General features: G+C 40.6%; 1 protein-coding gene across 2 annotated transcripts in view; it reads right to left on the bottom strand.

Moving 5' to 3' along the window:
- GALNT18 (polypeptide N-acetylgalactosaminyltransferase 18) overlaps positions 1-18,346 on the bottom strand; it is a 165,115-nt gene that overhangs the window by 90,988 nt on the left and 55,781 nt on the right. For both annotated transcript variants that reach the window (XM_026850924.1, XM_026850923.1), the window contains exons 2-3: positions 15,001-15,193; positions 6,370-6,536 (exon numbers count right to left, since the gene is read on the bottom strand). In XM_026850924.1, coding sequence (XP_026706725.1) covers positions 6,370-6,536; positions 15,001-15,193 — 360 coding nt within the window. The remainder of the gene's footprint in view (positions 1-6,369; positions 6,537-15,000; positions 15,194-18,346) is intronic.

The raw sequence follows: 18,346 nt of genomic DNA on the forward strand, positions 1-18,346 counted from the left end.
AAAAAAAAAAAAAAAAAAAAGGAAAATGGGAGAATGGTAAAAATATGCCATAAAGGAAGGAGCAGGATGCTGCTGGGGGAGGAGGGAGGGAGGGAGGGAGGGACAAATGAGTCAGGCAGGAGTGAAATTACTGTGGCTAAAGGCAAGGGGGAGCTGAATGATGAGATGGGAACAATGGAGGAGTGTAGTTTGAGAGAAAGAGCAGCAAATACTGGGGTGGAGCACACAGGGAGGAGAAGAGGCACTGGGTACACTGGAACTTGAGAACATGCAAATGGAGACCCCAGCTGAAGGACACAAGCTCCTACCAAGAAGGATGAGGTGTACGGTAGGGGGTGAGGAAGTGAACACCTGGAAAGAGCAGCCTGCCGGGGTGGAATGAGGAAAAGGGAGTGGACTAAGGGAACAAAGACCAGAGATACAGATCACCCCTGGATGAAAAAAGAAGGAAGGAATAGAGTAGGAGAAAAAGGTGTGAACAGTGATAAAGCAAAAGAGGGGCAAGAATAATTGGGACAGATTGTTGCCTCCATCATCCGTGTCCTCTTTTCTGCTCTCTTACTCCCTCCTTTTTGCTATCTTGCTCCACAAACTCTTTCCTTTAAAGCAGGAATCAAATACGGTGTCACAAGGACTGACAAGTAAGAGGAGAGACCAGTCTGCAGCCACTCTAGGACATCACCTTCAGGACCTACTGCCCTTATAAAAATCTCACCGTCCATTTACATCAGTGGTTCTTAATTTTTTCCACAGAAGTTTTAAGCTGCAGGCCAGACACAGTTGAGACATGAACCAAAGTGTTCACATGCTCCACTCTCTCACACCTCAGAGTAAGAACAACATTCCTCATTCTGCTAGCTTCTGCTGACTGCTCAAACAGATGGTCAGTAGACTATGTTTTGCTTCTGGCTATTTTCTTGTTACATATTTTCAGATGCACCGACAGTAGCTGGCACACAAGCCAAGACACACCTCATTGCAGTCCTAGCATCAGCACAGAGCATGTAGCAGTAAGCATATGCTCAGAGAATTGTCTCCATTTATTCAAGTTTCAGTGCTAAATGTTACTATACAAGTAAAATGCAGAGTCTGTATCAAGAGCTAATGTTTTTCTCAAACACAAAAAGGAAGCCTACAGAGAGGGTGGAAGCAAGGAGAGGTAGTCTGGGAGGAATACAGAGAGCAGCCAGGGATCAGGTTAGGTGGGCCAAAGTCTTGACAGAATTAAATCTGGCCAGGGACATCAAGGGCAACAAAAAAAACCTTCTATAGGTACATCAGTGAATAAAGGAAGACTAAGGAAATGTGAGCCCTCTCTGGAGGGAAACAGGAGACCTGGCTACTGGGACATAGAGAGGGCTGAGGTACTCAACAACTTGCCTCAGTGTTCACCAGCAAGGGCTCCAGCCACACCACCCAAGCCACAGAAGGCAAAGGCAGGGTTGGGGAGAATGAAGAATTGCCCGTTGTAGGAGAAGATCAGGTTTGAGACCACCTAAGGAACCTAAAGGTGCACGGGCCCACGGGACCTGGTGAGATGCATCCGCCCTGGCACAGGCTGCCCAGAGGAGCTGTGGCTGCCCCCTCCCTGGAAGGATTCAAGGCCGGGTTGGACGGGGCTTTGGGCAACCTGGGCTGGTGGGAGGTGGCCCTGCCGTGGCAGGGGGGGTGGGACTAGATGATCTTTAAAGTCCCTTCCAACCCAAACCATCCTAAGGTTCTATGAAATCTATGATGGAGACAGATTTCCCAGTCTATTCATAAATAAATGCTTTTTAGCATCTGATTCCTAACGAGCATTACACAGCCCTCTTCCACGTCAATCCTTGACAACGCTACTGACAGCTTGCTTCTGTAAAGACTTTGCAATAATAAGAATTTCAGCATGAAGACCTTTAGCTAATGGGGGAACGAATCTAGGCAGATAAAGCAAAGCCTTCACAATGCATAAACCATGGCCCAAAAGTAAATATGGGTTGGAATAAAGTTTGGCTTTTTCCTTGTTTTTAAATGTTTTTATTTGTCTTTAAATTTTGTTGGCATTCAGGTAAGAGAACAACAAGAAGCCAAACAGTGCATAGCCAGTCCTAAAGTTTTCCCTAGGACATGGGGAATAGTTAATAGGTTTTTTTTAAATCAACATTCATAGTTGTCTGGTCTAGAAGCAAGCCATCTTCAAGCTATGTAGTAATATGAAATCTAGCATGCATTTGAACAGTACTTTTGAGTTTATTCATCACTGCTTTAGTAAAGAAAAAAAAATAAAACCAATCTCCTATTCTCAAATATCTCTTAAAAATAACCAAAGGAGAAATATACCTTTGTAAAGAACAGCTCTGGATGCTTTTTGACAAGCTTTTTAATCACGGTTTTAAGGACAATGTTGCAAATCTCTCAAACATGATTCTGTTGCATCTGACCCATTTTCTACCACTCTGTGCTAATTCTCTTCAACATTGCTCTTCAACACTCAACAACAACTTGAGTCATAAAATTAGCATCCTGTGATATCCAGCATTATTGCTGCAATTCAATAGCTGTGTTCATGGAAATCTCAGGACAAAATGAGAATCATTAAACTGAACACGTTAGAATATTTCATTCATAAGTAATGGTTCAAAGAATAAGGAAGAAACCTTATGAAATCTGAGCCTCTACTGCAACATTTATTATTAACTTTAATATGAAAAAATGTCATAGAGGATGATAATTACTGCTATAATATAAGATTTTGTAAGGCACACTCTGGACACATTAATGCATGCTCTCTCCCCGTGAAGCTGAACACATCATGGCTCACAATGAGCTTTCTTAGAGAGACTTCAAATCATCTTAAAATATCTTCAAGAGGTGCTTCATAGTGCAGCGGGGCTCAATGTCAGCAAAAAGACTCAGAAGCCACGAGAGGACTCCAGTGGCACAGGAGGCTGGCACTCTGTCCCCAGAGAGCAGGGCTCGACGGGACAGAAAGTGAAGAAAACACTATTCCAGCAGTTTCCAGCTGAGGCAATGCTTTTTCTATATATATTTCTGAGGTCTAATTAACTACCAGCAGTCACGGGCATGGTCACTTCATTTTTTTTTAAAGCCTCTTCTCTGCAAATCCCTCTCTTCAAATGCATTGAGTCAGCTGGAAGAGTCTGCTACTTCAGGAGGCAAAAATGAACAAATTATTTTATTGCCGAGTTATACACTAATGAGTACATTATCTCTGAAAAGCAAACAGCGCTCCTGATGAGAATGGGAAAGATTCTGATCTGACAGACAGCACTTAAAACTACAGTAAACCAGCTCACATCTGTGCAGTTGCTCTCCTTCACACCAACGTGACAGAGCCCAGTGAGACCCAAACGAACAACACTGTTACTTGGTTTGGGTTTTTTAATACACCTTTTGTTCTCTTCATATAGTACACAGGTTGTCACTGAAACACCCTTTTTTTTAACCTTCAATTAAATGAAATTCTAACACTAATGTACCTAACAGCATATATGAAACATTTCGGTACTATTTTTATCAGAATTCTGCCGGAAAAGATAGTACAGTGAAATACATACACTAAGCCATGCAAACGGCTTTATTAAAATGCAGGATCAAAATTTCAGGACCTGCTAAATCAATTTTCTGCTTTTAAATGGCACACACTGGCATGTTCACAGCTTCCTAACTTGAAGTATTTATTTTTTAAAAAGGGAAACTTCATGAACAGATTAATCGAGGTCTTCTGAAACATAATCGAGAACTTGAAAAACTGCACTGAGGTTTAGAGAAAGTCATAGATAATTTGCTTGACATACCCTGAAGTGCATGAAATAAAATGCAATAGCTTATATTGTTCAAGACAAATGCACGGACTTTGGCTGTACATGTGAATACACAGTTTCTGAAATCAGCCTTCTAGAATTTTAAAAAACAGCGAGTTCTTCCACTGCTCTTTTCTGAAACACAGAAATTTTTCTGAAACTCCTGAAATTACGGATGAATTCAGATGCTCGTTCCTAGATTCCGAGTTTGGCCCACAGAAAGAATTTATACCAGTTTACCAGTATATCACTTCCCCTTAGAAGCAGGAAATTCTGGTGCCCTCCCCTAGTGCCAATCATGGTATCTGCTTTTATTTTAAACCACTGCGCTGTGCGAATCCAACCAAATAGCGCACGAGACTCAAAATAAAAAACGTGTTGTTTTGCACTCTGCCTGATCTCTGTTCTCACCCCTTCCCTCTAGTCACTTCTCACAGTGTGATGTTTCCTGCCTGTAAAATCCATGGCAGTGGCATCACATGAAAAAAAATAATCTGACATTAAGTTATAAAAGTTGCCGACCCTGGCAAAAGCCTGAGAGTAAACATACTTCTTGTAATTAGAATTCTGACAGGTCCCTGCGAGAAGCAGTCTAGAGCCAGATGCAAGCACAAAGTAAGCTTTTGCCCCCTCAGGTAACATTACAGGGAAACCCAGAGTAACCCACTTATCTTACAAGCAGCAACACTTGCAAGCTAAAGAGCTACTAACAAAAACATAGAATGACACTAAATATAAAGGATTAGTTTCAGCAGTGCTAGAAGGGAGAAAAAAATTGAAAATAGAATATTGTAAAAGCAAAAGTAAATTGTAAAATAAATATTTCATGATTTAAACTAATAATAGAAAAGCCCATAAATCATCTGTACAATCACTCCCTTTCCTACCCAAACATCCATCCTCTCCAAATGGATGCCTATTACCAGGTCTCCAGCATACATTATGGGATAAAGAGGACTGTAGGAATCTAATTTACTCCTGCAGGGAAGAGACGCCAGAAAAAGGGTTGGAGGAGTAGCAGAAAATCCTGGAAAGCACTGAATTTTTCTAGGAGACTAAGTATCACTCTGCACAGTATTTCTGTATAGAACAACATGTCACACCAAGCCAAGACAGTGAAACCAAAGGTTACCTTCCTCTCAATTTCCGTCCTCCTGTCTGGGGCCGGGGCCCTAAGGATTTAAGGCCCTGGAGGGTTAGAAAGGCAAGGCAGAATAACAGGCACAGCCAACCATAAAAATACGATACTCCACAGTACTAATACTGGTACTAAAAAAATATGTGGCTGAACAGGTCTTCCTGAAAGATTAAGTGGTTCCTGTGATTTCGTTCCTATTTCAGGTAAGAAATAACAAAAAAGAATAATGTTGACTAGCCCACAGAGCACAGTGGAGAGCGTATTTGTTAGCGAGCTCGTCACAGCGCTGACAGGCTCTCAGAAACACTGATGTTTCTGACACTGCTCTGCAATGTGCCCACTGCAATACTGCCTGTAAATGATAGAAAGTCAGACCCAAGCTCCAGAAGCCACTTTTTTCAGCCATTATTTTTCTTTTTCCATGGCTGCCTTGTGACCAGTTCCTCCATGTCCAGAGGCCCCAGGCCCTGCAGCACCCACAGCCGTTCAGATTCACTGAGCTCCTGGCATCACATTAACCTCTTTGAAAGATCCAGGAATTAATTTCTACAAACACATTCCAAAGCCCAAGTCCACCAGTCAAAGTCGTTTTCCAGTTTATTTTTTCTCCTATCAAACTTCCGTGTATTGCATGAGGGAGTGGGCATAAACTGGGCCAGCAAGTGTGCATCAGTGAAACGACACGTCAGACGACAGAACTACGTGCTGAAGCAAATCAAAAGTCTACCTCAGTTCACAAGCCGTTTCTGAATCACATGTATGCGTGTGCACACGTTGATTTTTATTTTCTTTTACTTTGCCCATAGTTTACTGTTTCATGTGATCTTTCATTTACTTCATCACATTGCTACATCATAAATTGTGCCATAAACTAAGAAAAGCAAGTCATAAATCCTACACACCGATTTACCCACACTGTTCCATGAGTAGGTGTTTCAAGAAAAGCTTGGTCAGCCTTAGGTAACTCTAAACACGGTATTATTCACCAGGACTGGAATTAGATTTGACATACGCCTACAGCAAGTTGGTGGGTTTTGTGTGTACTTTAAAAGAGTCAGGATTTTACTTTTTCCTTCATTGATAGTCAGCAGAAGAGGAGATGATGAAGTGCACAGCCTCCAGCAGGGAACTTATTTACTTGTTTCCTAGTATGTTTCTTTTCTGTACAACTCTGAGATATATTTATGATCAGCAGCAAGTCACAGGATCTAGCTGCAGAGATCACGTAATAGCTATAATGATGGCAAGGATAAGAAATATCCTTTGTTCAGCATTTGTCTTCAACAGGATAAATCCAGATTCTCCTTGTATTTTAGGAGTTCAGAATTACCTCCCCAGCAGAAGAAAAACTTTAAGTTCAGAATCCTGTACTTTCTAAAATTTCATCACTAAATCTACCAGAAAATAGGAAGAACCAAAGCCTCTTACCATTATTACTGTTATCATCAACTAAAATAATCTCTTTGAGCAGATGAGCAGGAGTCCGGTCAATGGCTGAGTGAATGGAGCGCAGAATAACCGAGAGAGCTTCATTAACAAATATGAACACAATGCTGACCTCAGGAAGCCTGTCAGGAAATGTAAGGTTTCTGCACCTGAAAGGGGAAAAGGAAAAAAAAAAGAGTAAACCGTTGGAAGTCACCGTGTCAATACAAACTGTTTCAGAGAAATCTATACTCAGCCATAAGAGTAAGAGAGCTTTTGTAGGCACAGCCCAGAAGGTTCCCACACCTGCTCAGAGCACACACAGGGAAGAACCAGATGAAATACTATCTAAAAAGGAATCCCTGAAAGCAATTCCAATTTATGTAGAAAGCCCTTTTACCAATTTCTATCTTTTAAACTGTCAGCAAAATGTTTGGTTTTTTAATAAAGCTGTAAATTAATTAAGTAAAAGTAATTCTTTTTCTCTGAAATCATTCACTGAAGAAAGGTCATCTGTGCTGAACAGTCTCTTACAGCACTCCCTAAAAACACTGCCTAGATGACTGAGTAGTGAAGCAACACACACTGACTTGGGCCCAGCACTGTCAGTATAAGGTGAATCTTTGGCAAATGTGAATTTTAGGTGCCATCAGGGTCAGGTGGCAACTGAAAATGGGATTTTCAAGGTGTATATCTCAGGCTCAAAGTGTCTGAGAGGCCCCTGTACTTATGATCACACTAGAATTTTTAAATACTAACCCTCACGGTTTTCCACAAGATGCTAAGACCATTACAGCTCCAGCTCCTTGAAGAACAGACCTGTTTGTGGCACATGGGGTGTGTGCATGCACGTGCCATTCTGCATGGACAAAAAAATTCCATATGCAATCTGGATACTATTACTTAGTGGATGTCATCTATTATACACAAGTAAGATCTAAAAATCTGCATGGGCATAAAGAGAAATTACTAACAAAATTCTCGTCTCCTGCAGACCTTTATAAAGCTAGCACATTTCTGTTTGATGTAATAATTGAAATTTCATGTAAGTTTTGAAAATTGGGCTTCAGAAAGACTATGAACTCATTAATGGGCTTAAATATACTTAAACAATTTTCAGTATTAGCCTGTAAAGAACCTACAAAGCCTGTTATTTTAGTGATTCACTTGCAGCCAAAATGCACAGAGACACAAAATGGTCCAGCAAACAAAGCTACAGCCAATCTATCCTGTAGCTCTCCAGCTTAGGCATATAGTATTTGTTATCCTCAGCCATACCAATGGACAAAGATGATAAAAATGACACACTAGCAAAAACAGTAAGATATGTCATGTATCAGATAAAGACTAACACAGCGATTTTGGAAAATATTTTAGATGGCAATAAAAATACACTGAAAGTAGTTCAAAGAATTTGCTTCCTGAAAAACTGTGTTGTTTCCTCCTCTGTTAATTAAGCTAAGGTTGAGATATATAAAAAATATACTTTTGTAAGAAATTAGTGATAAACTACATTCAAAAAAATGTTCCAGATGACAAACCACTGCTGCCCTACCATAAAGCCATGCATAAACTGAAACGTTCAAACAACATTTCTGCTCCTGACACATCTTCCCTACATTTAAAAGGAAATTATTTGTATTGTTTTTCTTACCTGCATTAATTTACATCTTTTCAAATTAGATCACAGCTGACAGGATTTCCCACTGTCTGGCACCTCGTGCAAGACCAGAAGTGTTTAATGCTGTGAATGTCGTTTGACTCCCTCTTTGCTCCACTATACATTAAAAGATAACTACACAGGATACAGAACGGAATTGGGCTCTCGTGTCTAATTTCTTTAGTCTTTTCAGCTGGATTCTTTTTCAATGAGGGCACAAGAACAAGAAATATCTAGAGAGAAAGGATGGATGTATATGTGTATACAACATATGCTGAAGGGGGAAAAAGAAAACAAATCGTGTGGATCAAAATCTTAGATCCAATAAGCCCTAAGAACAGAACAGTTGCGAAGCAACCAGCAACATACAAGTTTCTCTGACGGCTCTGCCTCGGACGAGACCCTTAACCCGCCCCTCTGCAAGCTGAGGCTCTTACTAAAAAACCAAATTCACAAAGTATAGAGCATGTTTCAGTAATATGACTGATTTTTAAATATAAATTCTAAATATTATTTAGAATTACAAAAGCAAGTATCATCCCAGTGTAGCTAAAAAATTACCTCTAGCAACCTACTCCACTAAATTACATTGGGCTAATAACACTAAAGTAACAGTTGTCATAGTTACCAGAAATTTAGAGAAACTCCTGGTGTTCTATTTCAAGCACAACTCTGGTAAATGGAGGACAGCACACATTATGAATCTTCTTTCAAGTATTTGTCCACAAGAAAATTATATTTCTCCAGAGTACATGCATTGTGATAAGACAATTTAGCCAGTCGCATTAAATTAGTTTAGCATAGCTATCAGTAAGAACAACAAAGCAGGAATCATTTCCTGTATTAATAACTACTCTGAGACCTTCTACAAATACATATATAAATTATGAAAAACAATTATTTTCTGCAATTTTTGATAACCTTTCACCAAGTGTTACATGGGTATCGCAGCCAACAATGGCAACAGAACACGTTTTTTGTTTTAATCACTAAATTATGCCATTTATTCCACATTTTTCTTTAAAACACAGGATGCAATAAAGCATATTACTAAAACATTTGGGGTTAAGGTATTGTTTTAAGAACATATGTGGGAGGAAGCTTTAGTTCCAACAGAATAAGAATTTCCTCAGAAGCACAAGCAGTATTGTACTTCCTTCAAGATCTGGTAACATTTTGTCATCAGCCAAAATGGCAAAGGAAAGTTCAGGACATATGGGAGGAAAAAAAAATCCCATTCTGGCATAAGTGAAATAAATAAGACTAAAACTCTTCCAATAGAACCAAGTCTTGTAAGAATTCCAGCTCAAATATTTCTAACTACATTTTGTGATTGTTTTTCATTTTGCTATTATCAGTTATTAGGTGTTAACTGAACTATCCTAATAAGGCTGGCATTGAACAATATATAAAAAGGGCTTTTTTCCTTACAATCTATTATTACAGAACTACAGCCAGCAAGACAGTACTTCTGCTGCAAATGTAGAAACCTTTGTTTGTGGTCATCATCTTCTATTACAGGGGAGCAAAGACAGGCAGACAAGCATGTGAGGAATTCAAACACAGAGCTACCATATAAGCTAACATGGCTAACAATTTTTTTCTCCTGACATCAACCCCCAAAAACAAAACAAAAAATTTGTAATATGGAAAGATTAAATAACAGGCAGGGAACTTGATAAATATGCAGATAAGTTCCCAGATTGTAACGTGTGATTAGCTCTCAGTCTCCTAAGGGTCTTACAGCATAGATTTAATTGTAACAGATTGATTCCCCACTCCTTTTAATAAAAGCTATTCATGTCGATAAAATTACACAATAAAGGTCCATTTTCTTCTTGGTATTTAAAATCAAGACCTTTCTCTGAATAATGCAATAAAAACACTAAGCTGACAGTTGCTGATCTCAATAAAAGTAATTTTTGGATGAACACAAGAAGAATTCTGTATAGCTATTTGGCCAAAAATCGTTAGCCTCTCACAGTATTACACCATGGATTATTTGAGTATGTTTTCGTGTAAATATACGCCGAGTGAAAGAACATTCTCATGGTATGACACACTAATAAGAGACTGAGAGAGCAAACAAGAGAAAGCGCACACAGATTACCGCATCGCATCATCTTTCAGTGAAAGGAGACAATAGGGAAGATCAAAACCAACAGGCGTACATCATTATTAACTTAGGTTATTACAGCAACTTGGAGACTGCAGCTGATCTTGCTATCACTGCCAGTGATAGGAAACACTTCCAGAGCAGCCATCTGAGGAGATACATTCAGATGGGCAAACTGAAGCGCCGATGAGAATCGCAGAGGGTGGCCACTCGGGCAGTACATGCCCCTGCCTGAGGGCAGGCAACAGTGAGCCAAGAAAAAGAAGATTCAGAGGTAGAGAAATGAGTAAAGAGCAGGAAAATATGACAGAAGTAAGCATTAGGTATTTATTACGAATGCTGAATAATTTGGTAATTTCAGGACTTCTGTCCAAAACAACACAACAGGTAAAGTAACAGACTCTGCTCTTAGTAAGGATTCCTGTGAAACATCAAATTCAACATGCAGTATTTGTGCTATCCTTTGTGAGTAGAAACAAAAGAACTGCTCAGGAGGGAACACGGAGCCGTAACTGTAACTAACATAAGCCCAGCAAAACAGAACTGCGAGTCTGTAGGAGCTGGTTCTGGGGGAGAAACGTCCCTCACATGCAAATGCCCAGCCTGAACCTCACAACTCAGGATCACGGTTTCCTTACCTCAGTTTTAATAAAGTTAAATCTACAGGTTTATAGAAGTCTGACGTCTTGCACACTACATCCAGGACTGCATATAGCACCATAACACTGATGGATATTTTGGACTCATACACAGCTATTCTCCTAAAACACATCACTCCTCAAGCAGCCGATGTTAATTTTCCTCCCTTGTAGTTATATTTGCATGCAGTGGACACTGTCCCTGCTCTGTGTGTGCCCAATTTACCACAAACCTAATTCTGCTGCTCTTCAAGGCTTCTACCATTGTTCCTTGCTGAATTGAGCCGCAAAGTAATACAATTTGTGACTGGTGAGCTGTTTGAAGTAAGTACTTCCAACATGGCCAAGGCCTTTCTCGGTACAGGAAACAGGACATCTGCCCTGCACTCGTCTAGAGGCCAAACAGCACTGACTCAGCTAGCAAAAGGGAAAACCTGATGCCAGCCAAATGCTATACTATGCTATTTAGCCATCTCTAAAGAAGAAAAAACATCTGAGCTTCTTTTCTCCCTCCACCCTTCCTGTCTCTGCTTCTTTATACAAATATTGGTTTTATGAACTCAACAGAAGTTTGGCTGGCTGAAGTTAAACTGACTGAAAAAGCTGCTTTATGCCGACTGGTCAGCTCCTTCACATCATAGGGGCTATGGAGGAGCGGAACTCTGCAGAATAGCTCCTCTGCTGGGGTCCTGCTGCACATCTCTTTTTCCACTACCTCTCACTCACTCATCACATTAAGCAAAGAAGAATGTTATCTCTCTCTCCCACAGGTGCTTTGGCACACTGGATCACACAGCAAAAATTTACAAGCCAATAAAGTCAAATCTTAAGTGCATGCACTTGAAAGGAGTTTTGGTACACAGCTTTAGGATCCCTAAACAACCAAACATTTAATAATGTATTTCTATGTGAGCTTGTTCAACATTTCACTAACCACAAGCTTTGTGGGTACTGCCTGCCCTACTTAAAGTAATGAGCACAACAAAATTGTAACTAACACAGAAGTATTATGCTGTTCCTGCACACAGCTGGGGCAACATTGCCTTTCTCAATGCTTGCAGGCTCATTAGAGCTAGCAGTGATTTGTTAGTCTGTGATGTAGATACGCTATGGGCTAACAGATGCACATAAGGGTGGTAAACAACAGAGCACCCAATTTCAACAGCAGAAAATAAACAGAGGCCTTGGGAGAGACTGTATAAGCAATACTCCACAATACTGCCTGTACTATCTACCAAATACTGCAGAAAATGAAGCCTACTTCAGATGTCACGATTACTTCAGGAGGCTGGGATAACCAGGGGACTTATTTATTACAATCCATATTATAACAGCTTATTTTGGACTGTGCTAGGGACTCTACTGTGCTCGCACAAATATTCAGTGAAAAGGAATCAAATTCTGAATGTGTTGTCACAGGACATGGGCTAGAAACCACTCTGCAGTACCTGAAACACAAGAAGGTCCCACTGCAAGGTGCAACAACTGCCACAGCCTGACCCCACTGCAATCTGCTGGATGTTTCCATCCAACGGTCGTTTCTTTCCAGAAAAGCCAGAGTTCAGGGGCTTGGGCAGAGTGCACTGCACTATCTCCTAAATGGGGTCTCCTCCCTCTGCATGCCACCCGCACCAGAGACTGGGCTAGGTTGAGGATTTGCCCTCTCCTCCACATGTCTTGTGTGTCAGCAATCTCCAACTGTCCTCTGGTTTTCTCGTGGCATTAAATGTTGACGATACCAACCCTAGGAAATCCTCTGTGCTATAATACATGGTTATTACACATGTGGAGTGGCCTCTCTCACAGGAGAACCTTGCAAAGAAATACCGAGTAACCCTGCTAAGTTATTTTGATGTGAGTTCTCAGAGCACTGCAGGCAGAAACAGGTGAAGGCTGAGTCACACCAGCATGATATAACTGCCTAGCAACACCACACACTTGGCAGATAATTCTCCCAGTCTTAACTGGGGCTAACCATACATGAATTACATGAGACTTCATTACACATACTTCTGTTGTCCTTCCAATTTCCTTTACTTCATATGGCAGGTTATGAACACAGGAGACAGACCACAACCGAGCCCAGACACACCTCTGTGAACTCCCTTCCTTTCGCTACCTGCCCACAAGGCTTTGCTGGGACTCCAAAGTCACACCGACTCTTGCAGAACCACTGCTAAACCCAGGCTAGCGAGCCTGGTCAGACCTAAGCCAAGTCTGTCCAGAGCTACTGTGGTCCCCGGGCCATAACTGTGCTTTCCCGTGTTTCTACTCAGAACAGGAACACAACTGAGTAACGCTCAGCAAAGTTCGTTAACCCGGTCTCCATGCCACTTGCTGTGTGCTCTCTTCAGACTAAGCTGTCCTTGGCCTTCATGCTCTGCTGCCTGAGCCTAGTATCTGCCCCTGGGTTATTCAAATACATCTATATTGACTGGAAGTGACAAATGCAATTGGCTTTAAAAACGTGCTACAAATCCTAAAAATTGATTATTATAGTGAAAAACATACTCCTGCAGGGTAGGGGGTTGTTTTCCACAATACCCATGCATGTGCTTTCACACAAATGAGAATTTGCATATCAGGAGTGGGAATTCCTTTTTTCAGCATCATGACTTTCAGAATACCCTGTAGCCCTGTACTCCACTAGATACAGCAGTTTACATACCACCTGACAACGTGCTTAATTTCCCTCACTATCAGAATTGACTCCATTTCAGTGTCCAACTACCTGCTTGGTGCTGAACATTAATAAAGAATAAAGGGTGGAGGAAAAAACTTTTTTTAAAAAAATAAATTCTTCCTGAGCTACCATTACTAGGCCATTATTTTGTATGCATGCATCCATAATCATATTGTAATGTATAATATGTATCTGGTAGATAGTTAAAGATCAAAAATTTCACAAAAATTAGGATCACGATTCGTTTCTAACTGGAGTTTCTTTTAAAATCCCAACCTTAATTTATTCCTTTCAGCTACAGTAACATTCATCTTCTCCGTCTTTTCAATTTTTAAAACCCATGTTATAAAAAATTTAGATTTAAATCATTCAAGAAAAGTAATTTCAAAAGAGATATAAGAACAGAAACATTTCTGTCATTGATGTCTTGTTAGTGAAAGAAGATTTATTCTTCATCTAAATTAGTTCACAATTTTAAAAAAGAGATTTTCCCTGCAGACAGTGCTGAACTGATTTAACTAAAATATAAATATAATTGCATGGACTTTGATTTCCTTGAAGTCATTATTTCAGCAAATCTACAACATAAATATTTGTAAAGTGTAACAGATAATAATACATAGCATAGATGTATTTAAAACTGCCAAAGTGATGCCCGAGATGGCGTTCAATTTTCATTAATATCAGACAACTTAACATGTGGCCAAATGCACTGCTCATGGCTGTAGCTATTAAAACATTTGGTTAAAGTAAGTGAATAAGATCATCTGTTCAATTCAGTAAGTAGCCATCATGTTTATTTTAAGGATTTTTTTTTTTTTATGAGCTACAAAATAGCAGTTTTCCCTCCACCCATTCCCCAGAGCTGCTGTTGTTCAGAGGATCAGATGCATCACTAGGGCTGAGGGAAAGCTGAGCATTAACCCTCTCCGTGACTGGTCCTACCAGAACAGCCTCAAACGCGCTGAAGGGAAGGAAGGCTGTTTACTACACTGGCCCGTCCATCTCGCCAAGCCATGGTGGAATAACAGAGGATGTTTCTCCCCTGCTTGACACGCAGGCTCCGTAGCAGGGAGCAGCCCCGTGAAGGGAGCGCCATGGGCTCACAGCTGGTACACAGTGTATTTCACCTGCTTACTGATCCCTACCAAACAGTTCTCGGCTCTCAAAAAGAGCAGCTCTTAGTAGTCAGATCTTGTAATAAAGCTGAAACTTAACTTTAAAAGGTTATTCTTTTAGCAATAAAATACTTGATATCTGACGTAAATTGTCGGCATGGTTAAGGTTCCAAAGAATCTTGAGGAACTTTTAACGGTTACTTAGTGGGATTGTAACAGCAGTTAATTTGGGTACTCCAGCGTTTCAGAAGACGTTTCTAACTTCCAACCTTCATATATTTGACAGAAATTACTTGTTCTGGCCACCATATGTAACATCCCTTCTACGTGATCACACAACACAACACTTGCAGGTGAAAAAGCGCTAACAGACACTACCCTTCAGAGCCTGCGATGCTGAGCTGAACTAGAGCACTCACCCGTTGGGCCTAAGGTCAGGCAAGGGCCTGTCCAGGGGCAAGCGGTCGCTCAGGTAAGCATTGTAGCCGTAATACTGGAATTGTTTGAGCGCGATACGTCTGTTTTCTGGACTGAGATCCTGGCCCCAGTGAGCAAAGAGAGATGAGTCGGTGAACGCTTCAGCAGGATTTTCTTCTGGTTTTGGTGGAGCTTCTACAAAAGACAAAAAGAAACAATTTTAGACTTTCATTCCAACAGCTCTAGGATATGCTACTTTAAAAGCATAACCTTAGAGAGAATACCACACAGAACCACACGTGCTGCCGGCTTACAGCAGCCTGCAAATCGTCACGTAACACGCCCTCACATACCTCCTGTGGCAGTCTAACTATTAGCACCTAAGGCTCAAAATTCAATATTCAAAATACAGTTAGTTAAAACCAATTTTTTTTCATCACAATCAGTCTAAAGTCTGGGGCAGACAAATCTATATTAATTAAATTTCAAAATTATCAGACAACAGTAACATAACTTTGTTTTTGACAAGAATGCTATTTTGTTTTTGTACACAAAGATGAACTATTTAATTGCAGCCTGAATGATCTTTCTAGATAAAGATTAAAGTTTTGAAGGAGAAAAACAAAGACAAAGGAAGAGAAGAGAGAGTCTGTACAGAACACACAAAATGGCTGCTGAAGCCGGTGTGTAAAATAAGCTCTTTGAAACTAGAGACTCGACAGAGAGAATAAATTCACTGCACTTGGCATCCTTATTTAAATACAAACCCAGTTTCAGTCACACAATATTTTGTAGCCCAGTTTACTAAGCCAGCCTATTGGAACTTCCAGCCCAGATTTAGGTATGCACAGTGATGCTACTGGAATGGTCACTTTGTAATATTTGTGTCATCATAAAATGCTTTTATTCCACACAGCCACATCTCTGGCTGCTATAACTAATACAGAAGATGGGTAATGACATACCTAGAAGTTAATTTCAGAATTGCTCCAGTACAATGAAATCGCAGCATTTGTTGTCACTATTTAGTCGCTCGGGATGTCTGTCCAGGTGACTTGTAGGGCTCTGTCACAGCCCCGTCTGACCCCTCCAGCCAGCCCTTCAGTCCTTACACAGCCGGCCACACAACCTGACCCAAAGAACCCTCTGTCTCTGTAAACACTTTATGACATACAGTACGCTAGTAAAGAAAGATCAAATGCCTTACGTGACCCGAATAAACTAGAGCCTCACAGAGGAAAAAAAAAAATCTTCGTTTTCTGGAGGATCTAATTATTTATGAACAGTCTCCATAGCCATTAACAACTGACTAAATAAAAACGCTGATCCCTGAAGAGCTGTACTCACAAACCGTAACTGTTTGGTCACGCAGAGACTTATTAAAATACAAGCGAATCACCGGAAAATCATCTACTTGTCCAATAGGCAGAAACTTCCACTTTGTCCGAATCCTCAGGACCCACAGCATCACATAGAGACCTGACAGCTGGCCTAAGTTCCCGGCACGGAAACACCTAAAGACCAAGTCTATATACTAGCAGCATATACCACCAGAAGCCCGACTCCCAAAGAATGCCAGGAAGCACATTCTTTGATCTCTCACTAAAAAGATCCCAAAATGCAAAAGCATAAATTGAGAAGATTAAGTTGTTTGATTGGTTCAGGACGTTTTCCTTTCTCCCCTGACAATGCTGACAGGACGCCAACAACGCTTGCTTCCCTGCATCGCTTCCCAACCTCTAGAGATACATAATGTTGCTTTACTTGTCAAAGTACTGCCTCCCTGCCTGAATCCTGGGATCGGCTCCAGTTCGTCAGGGATGAAAGACCTGCTAACCTCTCCGGCAAATGAGGGAACTACTCTGACAGGCCCTGCTACCACACAGGTAAATGGGATCGAGTGGAGCTTCTCAGTTCACATACAACTCTGCAATGGAAATTAGGGAAGTTTCAGAAATTAAGATTATTTTAGAAGGTCTTGAGAAAGGCAGAATGCTTTTTAAATGCCAGTCCAAAATTCACAGCAACAAGGAAAGTCACACGTATCTCTGTTGTTTGACGACTATGTGATCTCCACAAAATCAACCTGAGTTTACACAAAGAATCTCCAACTATCTGCACATGTAAGAGCTATTTAGATCAGGTCTGTTTCTGATCCTGGCCAGCAGAAATTAACGTTGTTCGGTGCTTTTCAAGAACATTCAGGCTAATTGAGTAAACTATGTAAGTATTTGTTCAAGCTGTTGGGTGTTTCATTAACCTGGATTTCCCCAAATCACACTTTCCCTGAAGATTTTATCTTTTAATACTTATTATTACACTTACAGCAGAAGACTGCAGGACTCACCCACGTGCAAAGAGCACACCAGTGTAGGAAAACATCTGAATAAAAGTAAGAGTCACTGCAAGAACAGTGCATGCATATGCGTTTGTAACTCTGGCAGTTCCAAGGGTCATTTTCCATGGGTGAAGAGCCATGCCAGAAGCAACTGCCTTCACAGAATCACACTCACTCAGGCACCTATTGAATTTCATCAAACAGTTCTGTGGGTGACTATTTCCTAAGCCAGCCATGAATCCTGAGCTGTTTTCTGATTGAAAAAACAGTCAGTAATCCAAGTTGTAACTGCAAGACTAAGACTTTCCAGCAATGGATACCTGTGACTTTAGTTTACAAGCTCCACTAAAACACTTGCCAAACACAGCCATTTTTTGTACACTAACCAAACATGTTATTTCAATATGTTATTCTACAGGAAAAAAGCATTAACAGTAACTTTCTATTACAATTCCAATCAACGAATTTAAGCATGCACATCTGATGACATAGTTTTTCTTCCCTTTATTTGGCTGAAAAAACTTGGAGGAAATTACTTTATTCAACCTGTTTTATTCAACCAGTCTCTCACAAGAAATAAAAACAATTATCATAAGACTATCAGCCGCCTTCTGACTTGTCAACAAGCGTATTTGATGCTTTCGTCTCTGTGAACAGATCTTGGCCTGAAGTCTCACAGCCTTGCTTCTACAATCGCAGAATGATCATGGGAAGGTAAGGCTCAAAGGTGAGCCAGCAAGCAGTACTGCCTGAAGCAATATAAAGGTAGGCACATTTATCTCCTCAGTTATTACTGAAAAGGAAAGATCAGTTCCATTTTTCCTGTGGGAAGAAAGCTTACCATCCATAGCTCATTGATGCAGATGTTAACATGGGGTCTTCCCTACATTAACTTTTCACACCATGCAAAGAGCAGCACTGTACACAGACCGGAGCCTGGTATTAACTCTTGGCAGACTGACACTTTGCCATTACATCAATTGGTACCAGAGATCAATCACAGAGATGTC

The sequence above is a fragment of the Athene cunicularia genome (assembly GCF_003259725.1).
Source record: "Athene cunicularia isolate RWA chromosome 5 unlocalized genomic scaffold, athCun1 chr5_part3, whole genome shotgun sequence".
NCBI classification, from domain to species: domain Eukaryota; kingdom Metazoa; phylum Chordata; class Aves; order Strigiformes; family Strigidae; genus Athene; species Athene cunicularia.